We start from the raw sequence: 24,242 nt of genomic DNA, 5'->3' as shown, positions 1-24,242 counted from the left end.
AAAAAAAAAAAAAAAAAAAAAAAAAAAAAAAAAAAGTAAAGGCATGAAACTCTTTTCCCAAAACATTTACAATGCAATTTATTAGCTAAGACTAATTCATAAAAAGCTTTAAAAATAGTTTTAAATAACTAGGGAGATGATGACAGATGCAATGTCACAAAATAACTGCCAAATGAATCTTACAAACAAACGCGGCAGTTAAGAGTCCACAGGAGAAAGAGAACAGGGCTGGGAAGGAGAGGCAACGCTTTCACAAGATGAGATGAAGCTGCATCTGGCCTGCTGACCATAGTTTGCCAATCTCTGGATTAGCAAGAAAGACAAATTAAGACAGTTGAGGCTGGGCATGGTAGCTCATGTCTGTAATTCCATCACTTTGGGAGGCCAAGGCAGGAGAATCTCTTGAGACTAGCAGTTTGAGACCAGCCTGGGCAACATAATGAGACCCCATCTGCACAAAAAATAAAAAATTGGCCAAGTATGGTGGTGCATATTTGTAGTCCCAGCTACTCAGGAGGCTGAGGTGGGAGCATCACTTGCTGCAATGAGCCTTGATTGTGCCACTGCACTCCAACTTGGGCGACAGAGCAAGACTCTGTCTCAAAAAAAAAAAAAAATTAAGACAATTCAGCTCCCTTCAGAAAACGAATTCTTTAAAAGACCACAGTGCAAAATGATGCTGTCATGAAAGCAGACTTTCTCACTGGTTGATTCAGGAAAAAAAAAAAAAAAAAAATTAAGACAACTGAGATCAACAGGATTTGCAAAAGCAGGTTATCAGATAAGAGTAGAGTCAAAGTGAATAAGATTTCCTGTTGAATCCAGAAATGGCCCCAACAACAAGGCTTTGTTGTTAGGTAATCCACACTGGATCAGCATAGTCAAAGCAGCAAGAGGCACACTTAAGGAGGTCACGGAAAACACAGACATAGGAATGCTGCTAAGATGAAGGCTTTGGACCTTATGGCCTTTTATCCTAGGCAGACCAAGACCATGTGGTTGTCCCCACTACCACATCTACCACCACCATGGTACAAAATCCTTTGGAATTAAGTTTTGCCCTGTTTGAGGCAAAGAATTATTCCTGTTAGTCCACAAGGTAGAATGATATCAGAAAAAAAGTGCAGGATTTGGAACCAGACAGACCTGCAGTCACCTAGTGACTATGTGCCTACCAGTATTTATCTTTACTAAGCCTGTGTCTTCATTCATAACATGGGAGTAGCACTTACCTCAACACAGTTGTTCATCTCACCTAATCCTCTAATACCTACTTGGTATAGATGGTAGGCATTCAATGGTAAGTAACTGGCCTCCCTGTCTTTTAGACTCTGTCTTCCCATCTATCTTTCGCACTGCTTCCCATTCTTTATAAAGAGAACTGACCCTACCACCCTCCCACTTAATAACTTTTATTGGCTTCCCATTGCCTCCAAGATTTGTAAACAGGACCCAATCTGCCACTTCAGCCAATCTTCTACTATTCCTTCACTACTCATTTTCTCCTCAGCCCTCACACATCTCCCTAATCCTAGATATGCCATACCCTGCCTCCACTAGGACTTTATATATGCCACGTCCTCCTCCCAAAATGATTTTGTTCCCTTTTCACTATATGATTTGCTATTCATACTTCAAAACCCTGTTCACTGCTCTCTCCTTTGCAAAGTTTTCCCACTAACCCAGAGAGAATTGTGTTAGCTTCCTGTAGGCCCTCATGGCATTCTACACTTATCTCAATTGTAGTAACATTTACTACTTGTGTTATAATTACTTGACTTTGCCTCTGACTTCCTAACTTGAAGTTAGGGATGATCTCTAGGTATGTGTCTCAGTGTCAGACAATGGCTCAATTTTTTTTTTTTTTTTTTTTTGCTGAATCAACCAATGAGAAAGTCTGCTTTCATGACAGCATCATTTTGCACTATGGTCTTTTAAAGAATTCGTTTTCGGAAGGGAGCTGAATTTTCTAAAGTTTTTCTTTATAATTAAGGCAAAAGTGAATTTACTAAAGTCAGTCTCATTATCATCAACTTTAGATTAACACAGTCCAATCTTTTGAGGTTGCATTGTAATAGTTTTATAGAACTAAACACTAGAAAATTACAAGAGAAATGGCAAAACAGAAGGAAGGGAAAATAAGTCCATAAACACCAAAACTGAACACGAGTTGTCTTTGGGCTTACAAATTTAGTTGTACATACATGTGAGGAGAAAGACTGGCATGATGGAAGTTCATGCAAAAAATAAAAAAGAACAATTTTTGTTTTGCCTGCCAATACAACCTTTGGCATCATTAATAAGAATTTAGCACTCAGATGGGAAGACAGTAAGTCATGTTATACTTGGCTCTGGTCAGGCATTAAAGTATCAGGTTTTCTGAGTGGCATATTTAAAGATGACTAGAATGGTTAAGGAATCATGACATATAAAGAAAAACTTTCCAGCTTTTTAGGAATTTTTCCTTCATTAAATATTTACTGAGTGTCTAATACATTCCAGATACCATATTAATTGTTAAAGACATAATCCCTGACCCCAAAGAGCTCAGTGTAGTGCCAGAGAAAGACATATAAATAAAGAACTTTAACCCAGTGAAATGAGGGATTCACAAGATCAAATGATGGCAAAAATGAAGGAAGAATCAACTCACGTTTGAGTGAGAAAACATTTTACCGAGCACTTACGTTTCACTTGGGTCTTAAAGGATGAGTATAAATTTGCCAGGTAGGTAAGAAAGAAGAGTATTCCAGGCAGAATAATCATAGGTGAGGAATATCAGAAAGGCTTCAAAAAGCATATGATATTCCAAGAACTCTGAGTAGTATGATAAAACCAGAATCTTGGGGAAGGAAAAAAACAGAACAAAGAGATGAGTATGACGAGTTTAATCTAAAAACTTAGAAGTAATCATGGTCTCTAAATACTTGAATACTGAAACTAGGGAAGCAGATTTTGATTCACTAAAAAAGAAAACTTTCAAACAATTAAAATTGTCCAAAACTATCCCTCTTTGACTAGAACAAAAAATAAAAATAAAAATTGTCCAAAAATAGAGAGCAGGGAGTACAAAGTAATCAGAATGGGAGAAATATCCCTATTAATGTATATGATTAATACCTCCACAGGTGTTCAGACCTCATCTTCCTTACTTAGCTCATTCCATTTCCTCCACGCTCTCCAGCAGCATCAATTTCTTCCTCTCTACTATGATAATATACAAATCTAAAATATAAACATGACTTGATACCATCTATCTTAAAAATAAAACATTCTTGGATTATTGTCCCCACTGTAGGTACTGACCCATTTATCTGCCCCCATTACTGCAAATTCTTCCAAAGAATTGTCTAAATATTATATTCACTGTTTCTGCTTTCTCATTTCTTTTTTGTTTGAGATGGAGTCTCGCTCTGTCGTCCAGTCTCTGTCACCCAGTCTTGAGATGGAATCTCCCTCTGTCGGCTCACTGCAACCTCTGCCTCCCAGGTTCAAGCAATCCTCCCACCTCAGCCTCTCAAGTAGACAGGATTGTATCGCCATGCCTGGCTAATTTTTTTTGTATTTTTAGTAGAGACGGGGTTTCACCCTGTTGGCCAGGCTGGTCTCAAACTCCTGACCTCAAGTGATCCGCCCGCCTTGGCCTCCCAAAGTGCTAGGATTACAGGCGTGAGCCACTGCACCCAGCCTTGCTTTCTCATTTCTAATGCTCACCGTAACCTACTCTATTAGGGCCTTTTCTTTGTCCTACCACATTACCAAAACTGCTCTTAATAAAGTCTAAGTCACCAAGAAAGACTTCCAAGGTACCCCAGGGTACATATACAATATGAGCACAAAAGAGTTCCATGAATAAGTTGAATCTGATGTACAAACAGAATCTTTACTTAGCCTAAAAACTAGGGATCTTTAAAATTAAAATATCTAATACTAGCCTTATTTAAGTTATCAATCTGGGATAAATTGGCTCAGCTTCAGCCTTTTTTTTTTTTTTTTTCCTGAAACAGGGTCTCACAGTCATCCAGGCTGGAGTGCAGTGGTGTCATCTCGGCTCACTGCAGCCTCAACCTCCTGGGTTCAAGCGATCCTGCTGCCTCAGCCTCCTGAGTAGCCAGAATTACAGGCGTGTGCCACCATGCCTGGCTAATTTGTGTGTGTGTGTGTTTTTAGCAGATACAGGGTTTCACCATGTTGGCCAGGCTGGTCTCGAACTCCTGGCCTCAAGTGATCTGCCTGCCTCGGCCTCCCAAAGTGCTGGGATTACAGGCATGAGCCACCGCACCTGGACAGCTTTAGCTTAACATTCTTTCACAGAGGTTTGTGTCTTACTCATCTTTGTATCCCTAGCACCTGGCAGAGCGCTTGGCGCAAATATGTGGTATGTGCTCCCTGAGGGTGTACAAAATGAATGACTGCATATAGTAACAGTTAACATTTATCAGGTATTTACTTTCTATAAGCACTTTACACATATCATTTCATTTAATCCTCACAACTCTGCAAAATAACTCCCATTATCCTCGTACTAAAAAAGAAGAAATTTAGGCACAGAATTTAAGAGGCTTGCCCAAAGCCACACAGCTACTAAGTAGTAGAACCAGTATGCAAACTCAGATCCACTAACTTCCAATCCTGTGTCCTTTCCAGAATGCTATTTAGGATGCAAAATGTTTTTATACTGAAGTATTTAGTGAAAAATTTTCTCTCTCCTGCAGGCATTTTACAACCCTTCTGACTTCATCAGAAAAGTAAACATGTAAGCATATTATTGTGCCTGGGATTCAGTAGGTGAAACATCCAGGTAAGCTCACAAAGAAAACTGGCCTGGTGGTGCATTTGCACAAATGACCATCTTTCTTCCTCCCTTCATTCATATTTAGCTTATACTATACAATTATCATCTTATTTTATATTATCCTAAGTGCTATAATCAAACCATCTAAGCTGATAAACACATATGAGAGGCTTTAGAGAGGTATTAGAGAAAGAAATGCAACACAACAGTAAATCTCAGTCAATGAATTGATCAGGTTGGCGTTAAAGATTGACTAGTTGAGAAATTCTGAATTGAGGCTACAATAAAGTCATTTATTACACAAATATTTATGAACCTACTACTTGCCAGATACTGCAGCACCATGGAAATTTAGGCCATCCTCCCCAAATCCTACCCCAGGTCTCGGCATTTCAGGCCAAATCTCCTAGTCACCAAAAGCTCAGTTTAAGTTCTTAGAAAGTACAAAAAACAAGTACTTTTTCACTAGCAAATGTGATAAAATATTTGTATGACTGGATTCTCAAACCAATATGTATCTATTTTGACAGTACATCTCCATTACAGATTAAATATTTCTATTGTTACTAACATTTATTGATGACATACTATGGACTATTAGTACCTAACCAATAGCTTTGAAACTTTTAATACAATCCACAATAAGAAATACATTTTACATCAATCCCCAGTACATGTGAAACTGAAACAAATGGTTCATTATGCTAATATCTATTCTATTCCTTTAAAAAAATGCTAATCTTATCCCATTAATCTGATTTTACTGTTTAAATATCACTATGAAACACTTAATATTGATTATCCTATTTAAACCTTACGACAATCCTTTGAGGCTGTTACCATTATTATCTCCACTTACAAATATGGAAGCTGAGGCTCAGAAAAGCTAAATGTTCTACTCAAAGTCAAAAAATTAGCTAAGTAACTGAGGGAGCAGAATTTAAACCAGGCAGTTGGCTACGCAACTCATAGGGCAAAAAAGAGGTTCACAGTATAGGGCCCAGCACAGCTCAATACATAAAGTTTAAAACAAAAAACAAAAAACACAGCATCCGTAGTAAATTAACATTTACTGAAGGATTAAGTGCCAAGTACTGTGCTAGGGGTTTCCACACATATTCTTATTTAAGCTTTACAATAACCCTTTGTGGTTGTAGTGTTTACTTTTTACAGACCAGAAAACTGAAACCTCTGAAGGATGTTAATTAAGCAGCTTTGTCAGGGTCAATGAGAAAAACTGGCAGAACTGAGATTCAAATCCAGATTTTCTGATTTCAAATTCATTGCCCTTCCCTAAAACGCATGACCTGCATAAATAAAAGTGATTTTTTTTTAAAGACCCATTTTTCCCTTAGATCAGGCAAAGGAATCATTCATAGAACTAATTCAAATTACATCAAGAAAGTTAAAACTTTCTATTTTCCAGACTAGTTTATACATTACAGAAGCATTTTCCACAATGCTGAATACAGAATGAGTATCCCTTATCTCAAATGTTGGGGACCATCAGTGTTTCGGACTTTCTTTGGATTTTTTAATATTTGTATATATGTAATGAGTTTTCTTAAGGATAGAAACCAAGTCTAAATATGAAATTGATTTATGTTTTCTTGTTTTAAATTATTTTGTAGAGAGAAGGTCTTGATGTTGCCCAAGCTGGTCTTGAACCCCTGGCCTCAAGCAATTCTCCTACCTCGGCCTCCCAAAGTATTGGGATCATAGGCATGAGCCACCACGCCCAGCCCATTTATGTTCCATATATACCTTATATACATAGCCTGGAGGTAATTTTGTATATATATATTTTTTTATCAAGACAAAGTCTTGCCCTGTCACCCAGGTTAGAGTATGGTGATGCAATCATAGCTCTCTGCAGCCCCAAACTCCTGGGCTCAAGCAATCCTCCCACCTCAGCCTCCTGAGTAGCTGGAACTACAGGCGTGCACCAACACACCTGGCTAATTTTTTTTACTTTTATAGAGACAAGGGTCTCCTTATATTGCCCAGGCTGGTCTTGAACTCCTGGCCTCAAGTGATCATCCCACCTCAGCCTCCAGAGTAGCTGGGATTACAGGCACAAGCCCCTGTGACCAGCTAATAATTAAAATCGTTTTGTGCATGAAACAAAGTCTGTGTTAAGTACTTACATGTAGAATTTTCCACTTGTCATGTCAGCACGTACAGTTTCAGATTTTGGCACATTTTGGATTTCAGATTTTCAGTTAGGGATATTCAATCTGTAGTAGACAGAGCCAAAGACTCAAAAGCAAGCCAAGCCCAAGACTATACAAAACTAGCCCAAATCTACTTTAAGTGATGGCAAAAAAAATTACTACAACTAATATTTCCCCAACAAGTTACCTTATATGTTAGTATGACTAAGTATCAAAAATGCACATGGAGGCTGGGCATGGTGGCTCACACCTGTAATCCCAGCACTTTGAGAGACTGAGGCAGGAGGATTGCTTGAACCCAGGAGTTCAATAATGAAAGAAGAAATAATGGGTAAGAGAAACCTGCAGTTGTAAGATTAAAGTGTACTGATTTAATTGATTTATTATAGAATTCTGTTATTCCTAGTCGTTTAATGAAAACACACTAGCCAAGAGGCTATATGTATGCAAGGTACTGTGTAACACAGGAAATAAACATATTCATGTAGATTATTCACAGAGGAACTGCAAGCAGTTATTTTGAAAAAATGAAGAGCTACTGGTAGATATGTTTAGATGTCAGTAACCATGTATCCCCATAATTTAACAATTTGGGGGATATCTTTCATATCTACAGCTAAAATGAACAAATGGCTTCAGTAATACTAAGCCTGGCCTCTACCTTCTCCTATGAACTATAATTCTTATATCCATAACCTGCTTTCTACCAAGATGAGACAAATATTTCCAGTCCCTGGAAAAGCTAGTGGCAATTTATAAGCAAACTGGCAGCTTTCTGTTCCTGCAGTATACATCAAAAAAAGAAATATGATGGCTATCGCTTAGATTCTCAAGTTCTGCCCAAAGCCCAGGAATGGGCTCTCCAAGAGTACCCTGAATTCAAATTCTGAGTAAAATCTGTTCTGCTCTTGGTTCTTACAATTGTACTTTCCCTTTTTCATGCACTCTATTTCCTTCCTTTCATTATCAAACTGTGAAACAGTAGTCTAAAGCCAGGCATGGTGGCTCACACCTGTAATCCCAGCACTTTGAGAGACTGAGGCAGGAGGACTGCTTGAACCCAGGAGTTCAAGACCAGCCTAGGCAACATGGTGAGACCCTGCATAGTACTAAAAACACAAAAAATTAGCCGGGCGTGGTGGCACATGCCTATAGTCCCAGCTACTTTGGAGGTGGGAGGATCGATTGAGCCTGAAAAGTAGAGGCTGTAGTGCACCATGATTTCACCACTGAACTCCAGCCTGGATGACAGAGGGAGACCTTGTTGGGGGTACAGGGAGAGTCTAGTCTATATTGGCTGATTGTTTCTTCATTTCTCACTCAACCTACTGAAATGTCTCCTATCTTTTGCACTTACATAAATGGCATCAAAGGATACATATTCTTTTGCAACTTTTCCTTTTGCAAATATTTTTCCAGATTTATCCATGTTGATATATACCCAGTTCATTCATTGTAACAGCTGTAGAAACTAATTTATCCCTTCTCCTATCAAAGACAACTGTTACTACATTTTCCAGTACTACAGTGCTGTAATGTGAGCATCATTGTATGTGTGCATATGTACACAAGAGCTTCACTATGGCACACACCTATTAATGGAATCTCTGCATAGCAAGGAATCTCTCTCTTCAACCTTACTAGATATGGCCAAACTGCTCTCCAACATGGTTGCATGGCAACTTATACTCCTCCAGCAGTATATACGTGCTCATTAATTATAATTAATCAATTACAAATTATAGCAGTCTGATGGCATCGCATCACTGGTTTAATTTGCATTTCCCTGATTACTAATGATGTTGTGTATCATTCCAGATGTTTACTGGCCTTTCAGTTTCCTTCTATGAAATGCCTATTCAACTCTTCTCACCATTTTTCTAATAAGGTATCTGTCTTAGTGATTTGTAGTTCATATATGTTGGATATCAATCTTTTGTCAGTTATTTCACTGCAAATATCTTCTCCCAGCCTCTGGTTGGTCTTCTTAATCTCTTTTTCTGTTTCTGGTGTGTTTGTTGTTTTCTGTTTCTTTTGAGGCAGGGTGTCGCTTCTGTCACCCAGGTTAGAGTGCTCACTGCAGCCTGAAACTTCTGGACTCAAAGTATCCTTCCACCTCAGCCTCCTGAATAGCTAGGTCTACAGGCACGCCCCACGACGCCTGCCTACATTTTTATATTTTTTGTAGAGACAAAGTCTCCCCATGTTGCCTAGGCTGGTGTTGAACTCCTGGCTCAAGCAATCCTCCCACCTCAACCTCCCAAAGTGCTGGGATTATAGGCAAGAGCCACCATGCCCGGCCCAATTTTTAATTTTAATGTGGTCATATTATCAGTCTTTACGTTTTGTGTTTGTTTGAAAGTCCTTCTCTACTCCATTTTCATAGAGATACTCCTAGCATTTTCTAAGTTTCACAGTTTGACTTTTAATCCATTTACAACTTTTTTTTTTTTTTTTTTTGAGACAGAGTCTAGCTCTGTCACCCAGGCTGGAGTGCAGTGGCATGATCTCAGCTCATTATAGCCTCTGCTTCCCGGGTTAAAGCAAATCTCCTGCCTGTACCTCCTGAGTAGCTGGGACTACAGGCATGCGCCACCACGCCTGGCTAATTTTTGTATTTTTAACAGAGACAGGGTTTCACCATGTTGGCCAGGCTGGTCGTAAACTCCTGACCTTGAGTGATCCACCCACCTCAGCCTCCCGAAGTGCTGGGATTACAGGCGTGAGCCACCATGCCTGGTTCTACAAATAATTTTTTGTATATGGTGCTAAAGATCTATTTTTTTTCTTGTTTTCTGTGAGGTTAGCTAACTAACCATGTCAAGTAAAAATGACACCTTTACCCCAGTGACTTGTAATGGCCACTCATTATCCACCAAATTTAAACATATGAGGGCATGTTTCTATGCTCTTTAATTTTAAAATCAGTTATTCAACCACCGTGATACTAATACCTCACTGTCTTAATTAATATGGCTTTAAACAGCTTGATATTTGAGAAAGCAAATCCACCCATCATGTTCTTCAAAATGGTCTTGACTATTCTTGGCCACTAATCATCCTTATTAATAAATTCCACTTTAAAAGCAAAGACAGTGGCTGGGTACAGTGGCTCACACTTGTAATCTCAACACTCTGGACAGGCCAAGGCAGGGGGATACACTGAAGACAGGAGATCAAGACCTGCCCTGGCAACATTGCGAAACCCCATCTCTATTTTTAAAAAATAAAAAAGAATTGGGAGGCCGAGGAGGGCAGATCACAGGGTCAGGAGATTGAGACCATCCTGGCTAACATGGTAAAACCCCGTCTCTACTAAAAAAAAAAAAAAATACAAAAAATTGACCGGGCATGGTGGTGGGCACCTGTAGTCCAAGCTACTCGGGAGGCTGAGGCAGGAGAATGGCGTGAACCCGGGAGGTGCAGGTTGCAGTGAGCCGAGATCGTGCCACTGCACTCCAGCCTGGGGGACAGAGCGAGACTCCGTCTCAAAAAAAAAAATAAAAATTAAAAATAAAAATAAAAATAAAAATAAAAAAGAATTAGCCAGATGTGGTGGCTCATGCCTGTAGTCCCAGCTACTCAGGAGGCTTGATTGAACCTGGCAGGTGGAGGTTGCAGTGAGCCAAAATCACGCCACTGAACTCCAGCCTGGGCAACAGAGTAAGACTGTCTCAAAAGAATAAAACATAAAAAAAGAAAGTTTCTTTCTCCTATTCCACAAGTTCTAGTTTTTTAAAAATAATGAATGATAAATTTTGTCAAATGCTATTTTGAGCCATCTATTGCAATGACCATATAGTTTTACTCTCCTTTAGTTTGTTAATATGGTGAATTACATTAGATTCTTAATGTTAAGCCAAACTCCTATTCTTCAAATAACTGCTACTTGGTTGTGATTTTCTAGAAATATACTACTAGATTCAGTCTATGTTTCACCTGAGATTTTAAAAATCTGTGTTCATGCCAGGTGTGGTGATTCACACCTGTAATCCCAGCACTTTGGGAAGCAGAGGCAGGAGGATCGCTTGAGGTCAGAAGTTAAGACCAGCCTGAGCAACACAGTGAGACCCCCATCTCCACAAAAAAATAGAAAAAAAAAGAAATAAAAAGATAAAAAATAATTAAAAAAAAATCTCTGTTCATGAGAGTTGCCTGTACTTTTCCTTTTTCATACAGTTCTTGTGTGAATTTGTTATCAAGTTGTAAAAGCCCCCAAAACAAGTCTGGAAACATTTTATTTATTCCCTGGAACCATCCATCCTTCCATATTTGGGTAATCATCTGTGCCTGGTACTTCTTCTTCAATGGACAGTATTTCTTCTTGCTTTTTTTATGGAAAAGTTTCAAATATATTATTAGAGAAACCAGTAAAATGAACTACCACAAATCATCCAGCTTCAGCCATCAATCATTAGCAATCTTATTTTCTGTCCTCCCCCAATCAATACCTGCTCCCTATCTCCTGGAACAAATTTGAAGTTATTTTGAAGCAAATCCCAGACATCATATCATCTTAGCTATAAACATTTTTAACATCTAAGAGAATGATTATTTTAAAATATATAACCAGAAAACTGTCACACTAAAAATGTAAGTCTTTAATTAACCAACAAATATCCAGCTGGCATTCAAATTCTCATCAAATGTTTTCATACAGTTTTTTCAAATCAGGACCCAAGTAAGTTCATACACTTAAACTGGTTGTATCTTTTAATCCATGGGTCGCCCCTCTATTGCTTTTTTTCTGTAATTTATTTGTGTAAGAAAGTGGGTCATTTGTCCCTTAGTTTCCCCATGTTCTGCATTTGGTTCACTGTGTCCACATGGTGGTATTACTTAGCGGGCAGATTTTACTCTTTGCTAGTTAGTTACGTTTCTAGTCCTATTTTCTATATATTCTTGAGTCAGCTGTGATGTTATACTTTTCCACAAAACTATTTTATCCAATTTTTCAAATTCATGGGCAGAAAGTTTTCCATATTCTATATTTATAGGTTTTTTAAAATCTTCATTGTATCTGTAGTTGTATTCCCTTTTTCATTCCTAACATTTATGCCTTTTCTTTGATCAATATTGCCAGCAGTTAGGGTTATAGATCTTAATCTTTTCAATGAATTAGATTTTGGCCTTGCTAATTCTTTTGTTTTCTATTCCATTAATTTCTGCTCTTTATTCTTTCCTATCTTCTACTTCCTTTAGGTTTTATCTGCTGTTACTTTTTTAACTTCTTCAGTTGATCCCTTGATTTTGTTCTTTTTTTTTTTTTTTTTTTTTTTTTTTTTGAGACATTGCCCAGGCCGGAGTTGTTGCCCAGGCTGGAGTGCAATGGTGCGGTCTCAGCTCACTATAACCTCCATATTCTAGGTTCAAGCAATTCTCCTGCCTCAGCCTCCCAAGTAGCTGGGATTACAGGCACCCGCCACCACACTTGGCTAATTTTGTGTATTTTTAGTAGAGACGGGGTTTCACCATGTTGACCAGGCTGGTCTGAAATTCCTGACCTCAGATGATCCACCAGCCTCAGCCTCCCAAAGTGCTGGGATTGCAGGCGTGAGCCACCATGCCCGGCTGGTTTTGTTCTTTACTGACGTTATTTAAATTTTTTTTTTTTCAATTTCCAAACATGAATTGGAGGGGGAATTGGTTATCTTTTCATTATTAATTTCTAATTTTATACTACAGTCAGATAAGATGGTTTATGTATCTCTCATATTTGTCAAAACTTCCTTTGTGCCTAAATGAATCTAGGAAAAATTACATAAATGTTGCATATTTGTTTAAAAAGAATGCATGTTCTCTAATCTAGGAGGTGTATGGTTCTATATATGTGTAGTAGGTCAAGCTATATATTGTATTTCTTTTCAGGATTAACCCCATTCGTTTTGAGACAGGATCTCTCTCTGTCACCTAGGTTGGAGTGCAGTGACACGAACACAGCTCACTGCAGCCTCGATCTCCTGGGCTCAAGCAATTCTCCTGCCTCAGCCTCCTGTATTGCTGGGACCATAGGCGCATACCACCACATCTGGCTAACTTGATTTATCATCTGGCTAAATGAGAGACAGGGTCTCATTTTTTTGCCCAGGTTGGTCTCAAACTCCCGGACTCAAATGATCCTCCCACCTCGGCCTCCCAAAGTGATGAGATTAGGATGAGCCACCACGTCCAGTCTACCTGTAAATGTTTAATGTGCATCTGACTTAAAGCCTAAAGTTGATCAATATCTCTATCTTCTTATTGAACTACGTTATGTATAGATAGAATTTTAAAAATCTGTTATGAGAATCACTTTTCTCCCCGCTTACATTTTATCCTTGCCCAGTATTTTAGTTTTGCCTTGGTTTTAGCCCCTACACATCAGTCATAATCATTTTGTTTTATACAGTCAACACTAGCTTAGACTACCTACCGACTTCTTTCTTCACCACAACTTCTTATATCCTATTTTCTCCCCTAAGTTACATTTTTCTTCCTGCACTATATGCTTTAGGTTTATAATAGTACTTTTAGAAAGTGTGGTAAATTCTCTTTTTCCTGTCTGAAAATATTTCTATTCTGCCCTCACTTTTTTTTTTTTTTTTTTTTTTTGAGATGGAGTTTTGCTCATGGTTGCCCAGGCTGGAGTGCAGTGGTGTGATTTCAGCTCACCGCGTCCTGGGTTCAAGCAATTCTCCTGCCTCAGCCTCCCAGTGATTACAGGCATGCGCCACCATGCCCGGCTAATTTTTTGTATTTAGTAGAGACAGGGTTTCAACATGTCAGGCTGGTCTTGAACTCCTGACCTGAGGCGATCCGCCCACCTCAGCCTCCCAAAGTGCTGGGACTACAGGCGTGCGCTACCGCGCCCAGCGCCCTTACTCTTATAACTTACCTGAATATGAAATTCAGATCTCTCTCAAGGCTGAAGATATTACTCAATTTTCTTCTGGTCTCTCTTATAGCTTAAAAGATACACGCTTTCAGTCTGATTACTGCTCCTTTGTCTTTTCTTTTTGGTTATACTTAATAGTCTTTGGTGTTCTGAAGTTTCACTGCAATGTGTTTAGTTGTGGGGTTTTGTTGCTGCTTTTCTGTTGTTAATTCTTACAGGTGCAGTGGCTCACGCCTGTAAAGTCAACACTTTGGGAGGCCAAGGTGGGAGGATCACTTGAGCCTGGGAGGTCAAGGCTGCAGCAAGCTATGACCACACCACTGTACTCACGCCTGAGCTACAGAGCAAGACCTTGTCTCAAAACAAAAACAAAAAACCTCTTGCTAGGGCCTCATGAGACTCGAACCTAAGGATTCAGGACTTTTTACTAATTCTAAAAAATTATCAAATCATCTTCTCTTCAAATTCCACACCTCCTCCACATTTTTTTTTTCCTCCTGGAAGTACTATTACATGTTGGATCTTCTTGATTTGTTCTTCTCATTTTTCTTCACCTTCTTTCAAATTTTCCTTTATTTATTTGTATTCTTGAGAATTTCCTCATGTCTATGTCCCACCTTACTAATCTCTCTTCATCTGTGTAAACTATTGTTTCACTTATTTATGAGATTTTTAACCTCAATGACTATATTTTTCACTATGTTTCATTCTTTTTCAAATGTGCCTGTTTCATAATGCTTTATTCATTTCTTGGGATGTCAATTCTTTAAAGTCTTTAGCCACTTAAAATATGCTAATTTAAATTATCTCTCAAATTGTCACTCTCTTATCCCAGTTCTTGGAGCTATAATCCTCCTGCTTGCTCCTTCTGCTGACTCTCATTTGTGGTACAAAGCCATTTCCTCATGTGTCGTCATTCTTAATCGTAAGTTCATCTTCAGTTGGGCTTATTTCTTCTGTAGGAATCCCTTGTGGTCTAAGGTATGGATGTGCCTCTCAAAGTCTTGTTTTTCCTGTCTCCAGGTGACCCAGATGGATGTATCACTAGCTTGAAGTCTGTTTTTATATTAATTTCTGAGCCATATAATATAAACCCAGTTCCCAAATGTAAGCAAAGTATATATCTTGTGCTTCAATTTCCCAGGCAAACTTTTTTCATTTTCTCTTTTCATAGAGCTCAAGCAAATCAAGACAAGATTTCTTGCCGTCTCCTTGTGTAATAGGGAAGATTATTTTTCTAGCCCACCCTTTCACCTAGAGTGCAGCACATAAAAAATCTCAGCTTTATGCAGAAATTTTCATTCTGGTTCCTTTTTGCATATGGTTAAAACTCAACCTGCTAGGAAGGGGACACCTGAAATAACCCTTCTCCACACTCCTCACTCTGCTCCAGGGCAATATAGCACAGGGTCAAGGGCTTACAGTTTTGGTTTGTAGATCCATTTTTGTTTTTGGAAACTGGAGATTTTCGTATCTTTCCTATATATGCAAGAATGCATTTAAAAGAACTGTCATTCTTTATTATGCAGCTTTTCTGCATATTTGTGTCAGGAGTTTTAGCCATCTTGCTAAAAAGAGAATTTGGGCTCTCCAATCCATTTGCTACAACACTTCCATGGGAGTGATCTCTCTAAAGTTCAAAGATGAATTCCTCTTTGAAACTCCTCAGTCTATCCTCATTCCTTAGCATTGCACTCAAAGTCCACTATTATTCAGCAACTGCCCATTTCTGCAGTCCCACGTGCTTCCACTCTCCCATATGCACTCTATATTCTAACCATTTCTGCTTACAATCCCCAGAACGCTCCTTGTTTCATGCTCCTATGCCTTTAAATGTACTGATTTCCCTCTCTCATCTTTATTCTGATGTCATCCACCTAATGAATACTCATGGTCAAATGTCTGGCATTTACTGAAGCCATTCCTGACCCATCCAAACTAGATTATCTTCTTTGTGAAAATACCTTACATTTGTTGAGCGAGCTCTTTATATGCCAAGCATTGTAATAATTCATTTAGTCTTTAACAACAACCTTACGATTTTAATACTATTACTATTCCCATTTTCCAAATGAAGAAACTAAGACAGAGATTGTTCAATAACATACAGCTATAAATAGCAAAGCTAGAATTTGCACCCAGGTAGTCTGTCTCCAGATTTTCCTTTATTAGCCTGCTCTATTAATATATACTATATTGCCTTCTACAATTATATCTTGCATAACAGCTATTATAATACTTACCATACCACATTTCAGTTGCATATTTACATCCCAATCTTCCCAACTACACTTTGGGACAGAACCATGCTTTACCTCCTCTATTTGCAGCTCCAGTGCCTAGGCCTAGCACACAGAAGACCCTGAAATGGTTACTAAATGAATGAATGACTGAAGTTAATGCCACAGCCAATGCTTTAGTCCAGGCCCTCTTCATCACTTGCCTAAACTACTAAAACAGTCCCTTAACGACTTCCGGCCTCCAGTTTCTACTCACATCTTTCCTCTTCCAACCAATATATATTGTCTTTCTAAAGCACATTATGATGTCATTCCACCACTTAAAAATCTTGAAGAGTTTTATAGGATAAAGTCCAAAATTATTTTACCCTAATACACAATGGCCTTCATGATCTAACTTTTTCAGTCTCTTCTCTACTTCCCCACTCCAGTCCACACTCCACCTATATTTAGCTTTTTGCCAATCCCTGAACATCCCAAGCACCTTCAAGCCTTTCTACATGCAGGCTCTTCTACCTGGAACGGACATCCCCTCCTTTCTCATCTGGTGAATAACAAATACCTCCTAAATTCCTGCTGTTCAATCCTGAATTCTGTAAGTTGGAGCTATTCTTCAATAGTAATAATGTTTAGTTGGTAAAGTTGCATGTAATCTCAAGAGCTTTAAAAAACATCTTAGCACAGGGCAAATGTTTCCTGCACTGGTATAACACATAAGGATACTCTCAAATTCTCAGATATGTGTCATTAAGGATAAAGAAATGAGTCATTTTACATATTTTAAACAAATCCTTACAGATTAGGGAATTCCTGTCCTCTTGCACTACAATCACATGGTTTCATTATTCATTAGTCCTAAATGTAATTTAGGCCGCACACATAGCAAACTGTCTGTCAACTGAGTAATAAACCAGAACTACTTGCTTTTCACAGAAAGGGGACATTTTTTAAATGCAGAAATGTTAACCCTAAGTGAACAGGGAAGTTGACATGGGATGAGAAGGGATAAGTGAGGCACTATCCAATTGTTTTTTATCTATTCAATTTTCATGTTTTGTTTGTTTTTCAGAGAGAGTCTCGCTCTGTCGCCCAGGCTGGAGTGCAGTGGCGCAATCTCAGCTCACTGCAACCTCCGCATCCCTGCCTCAGCCTCCCCAGTAGCTGGGACTATAAGCATGCACCACCACGCCTGGCTAATTTTTGTATTTTTAGCATAGACGGGGTTTCCCCATGTTGGCCAGGCTGGTCTCAAACCCCTGGCCACAAGTGACCCGCCCACCTCTGCCTCCCAAAGCGCTGGGATTACAGATGTGAGCCACCGCGCCTGGCCTATCTATTCAATTTCTGAAAAGCACTTTCAACACCACGAAGAGAAAAAAATTTAAACTGCCAATTTAAAAGATTCACCAGCCTTTGTCTAGCTTTTCTTCAGTCATTACCCACAGCAGAAGAAAAAGAATCCAAAAAAGTAAAAAGGTCTTGGTTTCAAATTCAAAAGCAGTATGATTTGGAATAATCATACTTGATTTTAAACAGACTAAATGAATTCTTAAAATCCATTAATCATTTTTAAATGAAACTTAAGTGTGGCTGCGATGTACAGTTCAAAATCTACCTATGTAAGCCTGTATGGTATGTTTTTTAAATCAACAGATAAGAAATGTCTCTAAATTTAGAATATAAGCTCCATGAGAGAGAGAGATGTTTAATATTTCATTCACTAATGTTTCCCAAAGACCTGGCACAGAGTAGGCACTTATTACACAATTCCTGAATATTGCTCAAAATGGTCCAAATATTTAATATGTCAATATATACAATGAGTTGTAGATCCTCAAATAATATGAAGTTGAAGTCTGAGTTCATTTTGAAATGATCATTGATGTAGCCCTTACACACACAGTTTCACAAAGAACTGATACTATATCCAAAAGCAAACTGTCAATGCATAGAAGAATTAAATAAAACACATACACAGGGGTCATTAAGGTTCTGAACCTTAAAGTTTGCCAAAAAGGCTGGCAAAGAACAAAAATGTCACAAGCGCAACCAAAATTTTCAACAAAGCACAAACTCTTTACACTTTTTCCAGACAAAGCAATTCCTAAAAGGCACTGGACTTCAACAAAAGAAAAAAAAAAAAATTAAGAACTTCACTTAAATACCAGTGCATTTACTACAAAATTTCATTTCCAGCAGGCCTGACATTTCCTTTATCAATTGATCCAACTATGTGATGAGAGTACAACTAAGCAATATTATCTCCGAATATTACTAAAATTGCTATTAGGCTGGTACAAAAGTAATTTTGGTTTTTGCCATTGAAAGTCATGGCAAAAACCATAATTAGTTTTGTGCCAACCTAGTAATTCTGTTGCTGTTTCCACTCATAAAAGTACATTGTAAATATTTATAAAACTGGTATTATTAGTTTTCTTTATTAAAGCTATTATGAACATTTCACTGTGAACTAGGCTGTTTCTGTTGACCCTTTTTTTAATCTACTACTAACTCATGTAAACCCTTACTCTCTTATCTGTTCTGGGCCTCAGTTTTCTCTTCTGTAGAATGAGAGATGTAGATTAAAACAATGGTTCAGATTCTGGTGAAAGCTACTGGTGACTTCTCCATAAAAATGCACATATGCATTTACATAATTATTTATAAACCATTATTTATAATAGCAAAAGACAGGAAACAACCAAAATGTCCACCAATAGGTGGTTAAGTAAATTATGCTATATCCATTCAGTAAAATTCCATACAACCTACTGCTATGGACTTTGATGATGTACTGTTAAACCAAAAAAAAAAAAAAAAGTTAACACAACAGTGTGTATAATATACAACCTTTTGTATAAAAATGGCAAAAAATAAGTGTACTTGAATTTTCATGTAGATCCATAAACTGTGGAAGAACAAACAAGAATCTTTTTTTTTTTCCTGAGACAGAGCCTTGCTCTGCCACCAGGCTGGAGTGCAGTGGCTTGATGTCAGCTCATTGCAGTCTCTGCCTCCCAGGTTCAAGCGATTCTCCTACCTCAGCCTCCCCAGTAGCTGGAAGTACAGGCGTGCACCACCGCAACTGGCTAATGTTTGTATTTTTAGTAGAGAGAGGGTTTCACCATGTTAGCCAGACTGGTCTTGAACTCCTGACCTCAACTGATCCGCCCGCCTTAGCCTCCCAAAGTGCTAGATTTACAGGCATGAGCCACCATGCCCAGCCGAAGAATCTTTGATGGGAGTGAGAAATAAGGGCGTAAGACAGAACTTTTTTTTTTTTTTTTTTTAGACGGAGTATCCCTCTGTCCCCAGGCTGGAGTGCAGTGGGGCGATCTCAGCTCACTACAACCTCCGCCTCTCGGGTTCAAGAGATTCTCCTGCCACAGCCTCCGAAGTAGCTGGGACTACAGGCACGCGCCACCATGCCCAGCTAATTTTTGTATTTTTAGTAGAGACGGGGTTTCACCATGTTGGCCAGACTGGTCTCGATCTCTTGACCTTGTGATCCACCCACCTCAGCCTCCAAAAGGGCTGGGATTACAGGCCTGAGCCACCGCACCCGGCCAAAGGGAATCTTTTCATTGTATACTTTGTTACATTTTTGTTTGAATCCTGTGAATGCACTGCCTATTAAAATTTTTAATTTAAAAATACTGTATATAACTTCAAGAGGATCAGACAACACACTGAAGCTAAAAGATACTTCCTAAGCCTTTTGGCTATATTTTTGTATTCTAAAATTCTTCCACTGAATAAGCATATAACTGTATACACGAAACAATCCAAGAAGAAGAACATTTAAGAAAAACATTTTTCATTTTGGTCCTCAATAAACATATAAAGTAATTGATGAATACTAAGTGACTCAATAGATTCTAATTTGAAATCTCATTTTAGATAATTTCCCTTAATCACTGATAAATTTTATGACAAAAACTTTTTCAAGGGAAAAAGTTTGCACAAATCATCAAGCCAAACTCCCTCTCATGGTTCAAATTCAGAACTGGTATTTCACAACGGTCTCCAAGCTTAGAAATCAAAATGAAAATTTCTGGGCCGGCCGTGGTGGCTCACACCTGTAATTCCACCACTTTGGGAGGCTGAGACGGGCGGATCACAAGGTCAGGAGATGGAGACCATCCCGGCCAACACGGTGAAACCCCGTCTCTACTAAAAATACAAAAAATGAGCTGAGCATGATGGCAGGCGCCTGTCGTCCCAGCTACTCGGGAGGCTGAGGCAGGAGAATGGCATGAACCGGGAAGGCGGAGCTTGCAGTGAGCAGAGATCGTGCCACTGCACTCCAGCCTGGGCGACAGAGCGAGGCTCTGTCTCGAAAAAAAACAAAAAAGAAAAGAAAAGAAAAATTCTATCCTACATGGACATATAATCACTGGTACTAACAGGGAGACCAGAGAAATACTATCTTATCTTGTGACCATAACCTCAGAATTTAAAGCAAATTAAGTAGCATATGAAACCATCACACCACATCCACAAAAATAAGGACATCTGGGGAAAGTTTTATCCCTGATTTGAGCAGGAATAGGATAGAATTGGGTTTTCATCCTTACGCAAGTTATTCAACCTCTCTGGACCTCAGTTTCACCTATAAAATGGAAATAAAAGTACTTACCTCATAGGAATGTTGTGAAGCTTAAAAGGAATAATGAGGGCTGAGCACGGTGGCTCACGCCTGTAATCCCAACACTTTGGGAGGCAGAGGTGAGCAGATCACCTGAGGCCAGGGGTTCGAGACCAGTCTAGCCAACATGGCAAAACCCCGTCTCTACTAAAATTACAAAAATTAGCAGGGCGTGGTGGTGCGTGCCTGTGGTCCCAGCTACACGGCGTAGGTAGGAGAATCGCTTGAACCTGGGAGGCAGAGGTGGCAGTGAGCTGAGAGATTGCGCCACTGCACGCCAGCCTGGGCGACAGAGTGAGACTTGGTCTCAAAAAAAAAAAAAAAAAAAAAAATTGGGAGGCCAAGGTGGGCAGATCACAAGGTCAGGAGTTCGAGACCAGCCTGGCCAACATAGTGAAACTTCATCTCTACTAAAAATACAAAAAAAAAAAAAAAAATAGCCCGGCGTGGTGGTAGGCACCTGTAATCCCAGCTACTCGGGAGGCTGAGGCAGAAGAATCACTTGAACTCGGGGTGGGGGAGGGGGCAGGGGCTGCAGTGAGCTGAGATGGCACCACTGCACTCCAACCCGGGCGACAGTGCGAGACTCCGTCTCAAAAAAAAAAAAAAAAAAAAAAGGAGTGACAAGGAACATAGAAAGTAAGATGCAGGTCCCCCTCAATCCCAGGAATAAAATAGCCCGATATCCTAGGATAGTGACAGGTGTCTCTGGAGGCTTAAATCAAAGCAGAGTGCATTCTAGAACCTGTGGTTTCTAGACGCTGCACTTGTATACACAAGCAATGCCTCTCTTTCCCTGCCGAAAATAATTCCAAAAACAGAAGGTGCAAATATCTGGCCTCTCCTGGTTTATGTTTCTTGAAAATCTCATTCTAGATAAGCATTTTTTATCAAACAGAGCTGTAGATGTTGACTGGGTGTGTCCCCAAAAGGATCCTAAGTTATAACACAGTCTTGTTTTATTTTATACAGGGCACTTTTCTATCTAAAAGCTCAGAACCGAGCTGCTGGTGTTAATGGAAAGAAGTTCAAGGCAAGAGTCCTACAACAGACTTTTAATTGCCAGCAAGCCAGTAGGAAACCCACACTGCCAAGGAGATCCAAGCAGCCCCTGCCAACCCAATCTTTGTTTCCAAAACTTTTAAACCCAAGCCAGTTTTGTTGGGCACTACTGGACTTAGTACTAGTAGTATTACCAATATAAACGGCAGTCACTTACTCCTCCTCACTATGTGCCAAGTTGTGTGCTAAGCATGCATTTTCCAAGATGTATGAAAACAACTGCACATGTGTGCTCCCAACCCCCTCTGCTCTCGAGTCTGAAAAGCTCCCTTCACATCCTCAAATTCAACCTGTCCCCTAAACTCCGGATTCTCCACACCCTTCACTGACCCATTCAAGGCCAGGAGCCACATCTCTCCAAGCAATATGACCCCCAAACTCTTCATGTAACATTAAACGAAGCACTTCTCTGATCCAAGGCCCCTCCCACTCCCACACACCAATTCCAACCTGCCCCTAACTTGTTCCAACAATTCTGTTTCCCTCCAAACTTCGGACTTACGTAAGGTGCCGGGAGCCCTCACCGCCCCTCCGCATGCAACGTGCCCGTCCTTAACTCTGAAGTTCAAAATTCACAAACACACTGCACCTGGGCAGAGCCCGGGTTCCAATCCCATGAGAACTCTCCACACCCGCCCGAGTAGGGCCCGGGACTCTCCACCCGCTAACCAGGCCGGGCCGGGGCGCGCTCGGCCTCGCTCCAGACCCCAAGGGGAAGTGGGGAAGCTCCACCTGGCTCCGCAGGCGCGGCACGCGGCTCTTGGTCTGGCCTGGGCCCCACGGCAGCCGCGCCCCCGTCCCGGCGCGGGCGGCAGCGCTCGGGTTGGCTGCGGCGGGCGCGCTCGCCCAGCGCCTCTGCGTCGGCCTGGCCGTCGTCGCGGGCCCGACGGCGGGCCCAGCCTGGGCCGCGGGCGCGGCAGCGAGGGCAACCCAGGTCCGCCGCGTCAGCGGCGCGTTGGGAGCAGCCTCGGCACAGCGAATCGCCGCACTGCAGGGCCGCCGCTTCCCCCGGGGGCTCTAGGCACCCGGCGCAGCCCGATTCCTCCGGCCGCGGCGGCAGCGGCGGCTGCAGCAACGGCGGCGACAACACCAACAGCGAAGGTCCAGAAGCTGGGCCTGGGGCTCCAGTCTTAGCTGCCGCCATCTCGTCACAGCGGCCCCGCCGGCCCCGCCGACTCAAAGCGGCCGCTGCCGCCGCGGAAGAGGCCCGAGTACTGGGACCTGCAGCCGCCATCTTGTTTCCCGTTTGAAGGGAGAGTCGGTTGCGAGGGAGAAGAGTGGCGGGCGGGGCATTGCGCGGTGGGCAGCGCTATCTACATATTCATGAGGGGCGAGGCTTCCGTGAGCCCAAAGAGAGTTCTCCCCAGACCTGATTGGCCACAGGGGATACTTCATTAATATTTATTATTCTTTATATATCCGGTCATCAGCCGCACTCTCAAAAAGTCCTTGCAGTTTCCTTTTACTGAACTGAAAGAGGTGGGAACTGAGGGGCTTTATTGGCTATTCTGAACGATGTTAAACTTTGGTTTACTTATCCTGTAATGCCTTGATAACTGAGGAGAATGTGAGTTACTCAGAAACCTGCCTTAGTGTTCATTTGATGTGAGGGCCTGAGCTCTCTCCTAAGGATGGAGGTAGCTTTGCGACTGAAACCAGGGCCACCGTGGTAGCTGCCAAAAGGAGCAGCCTCTTGTCAGTGCTACCTCCTCATCCTCTCTCTCCATGTCCCTTCCTGAAACTGTGCCCCTTGGCTGGTAAAACCACACTTTCTTGTTTTTTTCCGAGCCCCTTGGCTCCTTCTCAGTCTCCAGTGTTTGGGGCTTCCATGTGGGTGTACCTCATGGGGGTGAGGCTCAGGCCTCAGTCCCCTTCTCAGTCTGCGTGCTGCCCTGGTCCACATTTTCTTCCCTCAGGAGCTCCCAGATTGCTGTCTGCAGCCCAGGCCTCCTGAGTCCAGCCCTCCATATTCAACTGCCTGATGGAAACATCCTCTTAGATCCCTACATCCCTCATGTACAAAACTAATGTCACTGTCTCCCCTCCTCTCTTCAAAACTGCTCTTCTTATTTCCTTCATTCTGTTAAAGGTCCCATCCTCCCAGGTACTCAAGCTCCAAACCTAGCCATCTTGAACTTCTCCCTTATCTCCACAAACCATCAGTTATTTAGTCCTGTCAATTCCACTATCAAAATGACTGTTTCCCTACCTCTTCATCCCATTCCCACTGCCCAATTCAGGTCTAATCATCTCTCACCTAGATTACTGCAGTAGCTGCCAAACATTGATTATCTCCCCTCTCTCAACCTCTCTTCTAATCCATCCTCCACACTCTTCGAGTTGCTTCCTAAAGGCCAACTCTGACTATGTTACTCCTGCTTGAGCTAGGAAGAGGTGCTTGGACTTTGATGCTAGTGCCCTTTCTGGATGCAGAGGTTACAGGAGAAAG

The 24,242-nt window shown here is 40.8% G+C and overlaps 1 protein-coding gene across 2 annotated transcripts in view; it reads right to left on the bottom strand.

Annotated features, from left to right (window-relative positions):
* RNF169 (ring finger protein 169) overlaps positions 1–23,034 on the bottom strand; it is a 90,808-nt gene extending 67,774 nt beyond the window's left edge. The window contains exon 1 of one of the 2 annotated variants that reach the window (XM_025357371.1): positions 22,526–23,034. In XM_025357371.1, the coding sequence (XP_025213156.1) occupies positions 22,526–23,027 (502 nt within the window). In that variant the 5' untranslated portion in view covers positions 23,028–23,034. The remainder of the gene's footprint in view (positions 1–22,525) is intronic. The other variant, XM_025357372.1, reaches the window with a different exon arrangement.
* Between the last annotated feature and the right edge of the window lie 1,208 nt (positions 23,035–24,242).

The sequence above is a fragment of the Theropithecus gelada genome, chromosome 14, assembly GCF_003255815.1.
Source record: "Theropithecus gelada isolate Dixy chromosome 14, Tgel_1.0, whole genome shotgun sequence".
NCBI classification, from domain to species: Eukaryota; Metazoa; Chordata; class Mammalia; order Primates; family Cercopithecidae; genus Theropithecus; species Theropithecus gelada.
Note: the sequence above shows the minus strand (reverse complement) of the source record. Positions and strands in the feature narration are given on the sequence as shown.